The sequence below is a fragment of the Triticum urartu genome, chromosome 3, assembly GCF_003073215.2.
Source record: "Triticum urartu cultivar G1812 chromosome 3, Tu2.1, whole genome shotgun sequence".
NCBI lineage: Eukaryota > Viridiplantae > Streptophyta > Magnoliopsida > Poales > Poaceae > Triticum > Triticum urartu.
Window position 1 is genome coordinate 514061345 of NC_053024.1, and position 6132 is coordinate 514067476.

Here is a 6132-nt window from a genome sequence, read left to right on the forward strand (position 1 = left end):
GCGTATCACTATCTACTGCTGAAGCTGAGTATATTGCCGCTGGTTCTTGCTGTGCTCAATTGCTATGGATGAAGCAAACTCTTAAGAACTACGACGTCAACATGAAGAATGTGCCTCTCTTCTGTGACAATGAGAGTGCCATCAAGATTGCTCACAACCCAGTTCAGCACTCGAAGACAAAGCACATTCAGATTCATCATCATTTTCTTCGTGATCATGTGTTGAAGGGCGACATTTCTATTGAGCATGTGAAGACTGAAGAACAGCTAGCCGATATCTTCACAAAGCCCTTGGATGAGAAGAGATTTAACAAGTTGCGGTGTGAGCTAAATACCCTAGCTAGAATCAACACTTATGCAAAATTGATGACTTAAGATGTGCAACACATGAAGAAACATTTTTCTTCAATCAATGAAGAATAACACTCTTAGTGTGAAGAAATTAATAAAGAATTTGATTCTCAAAACCCTATGATAATTGTACGCGGTATCTGAAATCATCATTCTTATACGGTGGGTCACGCTACCACCAAAAGTTAAAATTCCTCAAATTATTTATATTCTTCAACTTTGCATAGTCTTCACTGTTTCCGTCGTTTTTCTTCATTAGCTATATATAATATATATATATATATATAGAAAGTTTAGTTAAGACCCAGGATGAACAACAAGCAATTCTTCACCCCGGTCGAACAACCCAGCCAGCTAGGACCCTGGCCCATCGCACCGCTCTTCAAGCCAGACGCTCTCCAGCCGGACTATTTTTTTTCCAAGTGACGGTTGGCAAACCCACTCTTTCCGTCAGAGAAAAAAAAGGAAATGAACGGATAACCCCCGTAATTCTTGGATCGAAAGCGGCGAGCAGTTTCGGCGGCAACGGAGAGAGGTGTCGGCGGCGAGCTTGCGGTAGCTGCTGGTCGACCCCTGATGAGTGCGGCACTGGGGGTGGAAGGTTGGCCGGAGGCAGCACCGAGGCGAGCTGTGCGGCAGGAGGCTTCGCGGCGGGTGACGGCCTCGCCCGCCGGCGGCCGTGTCGCAGTCCGCATCGATCCCCAGCCCCCTTCGTTGCTCGTGGCGATGGCTCGAACTTCATCTCCGAGCACCCGAGATCCCCTGCTTCCAAGCCTGGTCTCTCCACTCCTCCCTCTTGTCTCCTTTCCATCCTCGCTCACCCTGATCGATGTGCTTAATTGCCTTGCAGGAAGGTCATCGACTCGTAAGTCTACAAGCTGTCCCACGGCTGCCTTCATTTCCACCCAGGTTAACTAATTTGCATGCATGTACGATTTCTAGTATCTCCAGAATCTCGTCAATTCATGCATTTTTTTGGTAAAGAATTCATACGAGTGTCTACTGTCTACAGATTTTAGGTTACTCAAGATCAACTGAGTGCACTAGGCATCCGTAGTTGCAAAACGATTCTGGATTTTTGCTTGGTAAATTTTCTGGAATTACTAATTTGTGCATGTATCGGTCAGCAATCAAAATCATTTGTTGATCGAGAAGTCCAAAAATAGCAAGGTCCGTTCTCTTCAGTGAATTTTTAACTTTGCTCCCTATTGTATATATATTCACACGAGAAGCTGGTATTTAATTGGGAAAAAAATCCTGGGATTTTAATTAGTAATTTGCTGGTATGGAAAGATGGATCTGTTATTAATATACATCAAGTAGTTCTTATACGTTTCCTATAGACAGTTCATTGATGATAGGAACATTGTGTGGAAATTGATTTTATAAATTATTACAGAGATAGCTAATGAAACTAGAGTTGTACTCCGTATTAGAACTGTTGCTCTTTAAGGTGTTTTGACTATTGAGGTTTACTCTGGGTGTTGAAGTGCAACAATTACTTCTCCCTGGAGGGTCTCTATACCTTTGCATGTTTGTAGTATATAATATCTGGTGTTCCTTCTTTTAAGTTTTTAATTGTCAAATTTCATGTTGTTCTTGTTCTTGTTCCTGTTTTCTCTTTATCCAAATCTTCCTGGGATTTAAATCAGAAAGGATGCTCAACGGGACTTGGTCACGCCGAGATATCAGCAGCAATCGACACCGACAAAGCTCAATTATCTATTGCATATTCAGAAGAAAGCAACTCCTGTCGACAATCAAGGCACTATGACAGGTATATCAAAAAAGTGTTCCGCCGAACTAGTTCATGACTTCAGATGCATCTATATTAAACCTTTATAAAATTTTCTCTTTGCAAATTGTTTAGTTGGTGGAGTATATATACTTGATTGCTTATCCTAAATATGATTTTGGGCACATATGGTCTGACTAGATTCAAAACCTGCTTAACTTCACACTGATCTTGGTGTGAACACCCATTCTTCGATTAGCCCCTCCACCATAGTTGTGAGTCGGATTTTTATTTATTTTTGGTACCATCAAGGGCATTCAATATTTCTTGATCTATTTGACTGGATATTTACTGGATAACAAAATAATCTAGAAACTTCTACTGGACATTACCTCAGTTCCATTCAAGAAAATGGTATATGCAGTGAATCAAAAGGTTTATACTCATAAAGAGAGGTAGAAAATCTAATGTTTTTTTTTGGAAGGGCTGGGTGTATATGTATATACTGGTACTTGGAAAGGGGTGTCTGCTCTAATTTTTTCAAGCATGCATGCAAGTCTGTCAGTGTATGTAACTTGTAAAGCTTTGAAATGTATTGTTCGTTGATGTTATTCCTTATTAATTTTCCCTAGCATAAACCAGACTTTATATGTAAATGTGCTTCTGGAGTATTATCGACCAAGATTGTTTGTTGTGCACTTATGTCAGCATCTAGATCATAAATCTATAACATCGCATCTCGTTGAACAGCATCGTATGTGCTATTTTCTGGCATAACCTTTGATGTTAATGCTCATAAAACAACAAAGAAACATTATACTTTGAGAAAGCGGATGCCAAATTGTACCGAATGTTCCAAACAGAATGAAAATTAGACCATGTGTTCGATTTTGATTTCATCCACAAATTTAGTTGTTTTGGGCAAAATTACAAGCTTATTTCTCAGATTGTAGTATGTTTTGCACCAAATTCTAAGAGAGTGAGCGCTTCATTTCTTTGAGAAGCAAAACTTGGACTAAGGATTGTAAGCTGTTTATTTATTCTTAGCATTTTCTACAATCTTCTGTTTTGTTGCCGATCATCTCTTGCAAGTTAACAAGAACACTATTACTTTGTTAACAAATATCCATTCATTTTCTTCTTGGCTAATGTTTATTTGTTCTGAAACTCCATGCATATACATACCCGTAGTTACAAAATGATTTCTCTGTCGGAATTGCATATGCATATCAACATATTGTTTGTTTCAACACATTATTTCTTTAACCTTATGCCCCTAGGATGTGCTTCATTGATGCTGCTTATTGTTCGCTATACTCTAATCAGTAAATATGAAATTCTCGGTGAACCATAATCAGTTTTATTTACACTGTAGGTAGCTCAAGCCTAAGATGCAAACATCTCTAGGAATGGAGTTGCTGACGGTATGCAAAGAATGAGACAATGGTGATGGTCAGGATCGATGTGTCAAGCATCTGAGACATATCTACGTCAAGACATGGAAGAGGGCTCTCTACCCTTATAGATAGGCCTTCTTACCATGCTGCATTACTAACCTGCACAATTAATGTGTACCGAAATTAACTTTGGAAGAACATTAAGCATGCAAACATAGCTGTGGAGAATCCTTGGAACATCTTACCTGCAATGTTAACTTAAACCTTCTGGATCAGCAAATGCTTCATCCTTCTCTTCAAATGTAAATTCTACTGCCCAGAACAAACCAGTTAAAGAGTTACGGGAAGCTTGTCTTCTTGAGCATTCTGAAAACCGGAGTATCCATCTCGATTTGGTTGTAGAATAATGCTATAAGCTCTGCAGCATGGCTTACAGTTCTGTACCACCAAAAGCTAGACAGAATGTGAGCTAAGATTATCTGTCTTGTCATGAAACAACCACTGGTAAGAGAAAAATGAGAACGATGAAGAACGGGCACAATGCTCCATGAACTTGGCGCATGCTAGATAGATAAACTGTACTTTTGAGACCAGACAGATCTGTGTGTCTCTTCACATGATTGCAGTATTTTACGAGTTTGTTTAGGAGTTCAAAAAATTAGCTTCCTTTTTTGTCTGAACCAATTCCAATACATATAAATAATAATTAATGAGTAGCATTTTAAGTAGCCTATATACAGTTTATCATCTAAACCTGTGCCGAGCTGAAGCGCACCCATGCCACAATAAAATACTATAACATAAAGAACATTTCGGCTGAGTTGGTTGCTCACCTTACCTCATAGTAATTTTACATCGCAGGCCAATTTCTCTTACGGTTGTTTCGGGCGTGCCAGGCTGAAGCCCACGCTGTAATCTTACCTCTGTTATGTTGTATATTATCTCGCCAGCCTACACGCTATAATCTTACCCCAGTTGCCTTGTAAATCACCTCAGAACAGAAGCCTCCACGGTTGGCATACGTGCAGGTTGCATGTGCCTACATGATTTGGCTGGGGTGAGGAATAAGAATTCCTCATCCAGGGTGACGAATAGCGCGACCCTATATATATATATATATATATAGGAGTTTATGTCCTTTACAGCATTCACTTATTGCTATTTTTTCAAGTTGGTTTTCTGCTAAGTGAATGTGATCGGACTCTTCCCTCTAGGCTATACTCAACCTAATCTGTTCACAAATTCTTCATGTGCGTTCTATTTGAAACTTGTTCAAAATCTTCACTGTGTCCTTGTCAGCTGAAGAAATTACGAATGGAACTTTAAAACCTATCTTATCGAAATTTTCGGCTTTGCCGCTCAAACCGTTCCGCATCCTACGATATACTTATCCACTCACCCACGATCTAACACGATCTCCACCTCTCACTACGTGGGTGACACATGTCATGCAAATGAGAAGGGTCAGGGGCATGTTCGTCCAATTTCTTCGAGCGAGCAGTTTTTCACCGTGGCTATAAATACCCCTCCTTCCCTTCCTCACTTCTTTTACTCCGCTCGATCTCTCTCCAGCTCGATCTTCTCAAACCCTAGCGCCGCCGCTACTTCATCGCTGCCGGTGAGGAAGAGCTTCACTGTCTCGACCTCGTCGCCGACGTACTCGCGCCGACCGCGAAAATCTTCACTCCGCCGCCGCCGTAGCCGTCTTCCTCCGCCAAGTTAGGGCGTGGAAGATCTGCACAGACGAACTTCACATCTCCTCACTCCAGTTCGTCGTGTTCTTCGTCCAGGGTAATTAAAAGTTACTTTTACTACCCTTGTTGATTCGAATGATTATCTTCAAAATCTTCAAAGGTGTTTTTCTTCATAGATTCACACACTAAACACCTCACAAGTCATCTGTTCTTGATTCGTTTCTCTAAGCCATGTTTTTCTTCAAGATTTCTCAAATGTGTGGATTTTTAATCTACACATCTCTGAAACCTAAGACAAAGAACGCTTAGTGAAATTCTTCAAGACTCATCTGGTCAAATTCCTCTAATTTGTTCTTTTTACAAAACCTTCTGAGAACGCATATGACCTCTCCAAATTCCTCGCAACTATACTCTGTTCAAAGGTACACATGTCAGATGCTGAATCACTAGGTTCTCATCAACTTAACTCATTTGCAGCGTTCCTCGAAGAAAAGTTGCATACTTCTTTAGAGAATTCAATTGTTCAAATTCCTCAACTGAAGAAAATGGCTGACGGTAAGAAGCCACAGAAGGGAGAAAAGAGGCCTGAGGTAAATACAGCGTTTGAGATCCCTGATGAAATATATGCTGGGTACCGCACACCTACTGAGAAAACCAAGAATGAGCGCAAAGTGCGCATTCAGAAGATAGAGAGGAGATGGGCTAGAGAGTGGAGGGAGTACAAATATGTCACTCCTAAGTACATGAAGAAATTCGCACTCAATCCTCCATGCCCAAGACCTCCATTGGCACCTGGCCAAATCGCTGATCCCACCAGCCTCAAGCGTGGTGAGGACTATCCTGATGAATGGGCCAAGCGCCAAGCCAAGTTGGCTAAGCAAGCCAAAGAAGCAGTGAGGAAATTCAATGAAGACTCTGCTGCTGCTGCAGCTGCCTCTGCTGAGGCCTTTGCTATC

General features: G+C 41.0%; 1 protein-coding gene across 7 annotated transcripts; it reads left to right on the forward strand.

Annotated features, from left to right (window-relative positions):
- Positions 1–758: 758 nt before the first annotated feature.
- On the forward strand, positions 759–3855 carry LOC125544712. Of its 7 annotated transcripts, none has more exons than XR_007299631.1 (5): positions 763–1127; positions 1201–1279; positions 1363–1520; positions 2003–2127; positions 3461–3855. XR_007299631.1 is itself a non-coding variant. In XM_048708453.1 (5 exons), exons 1-5 carry the CDS (start codon positions 927–929, stop codon positions 3462–3464), a joined length of 432 nt encoding a protein of 143 aa, XP_048564410.1. In that variant the 5' UTR covers positions 766–926; the 3' UTR covers positions 3465–3855. The 7 variants fall into 7 exon arrangements, 3 of the variants coding, with proteins under 3 accessions (XP_048564412.1, XP_048564410.1, XP_048564411.1); XM_048708453.1 differs by having other exon boundaries at positions 766–1127; positions 1201–1259; positions 1478–1520; XR_007299628.1 differs by having other exon boundaries at positions 759–1127; positions 1363–2127.
- The last annotated feature ends 2277 nt before the right edge of the window (positions 3856–6132 follow it).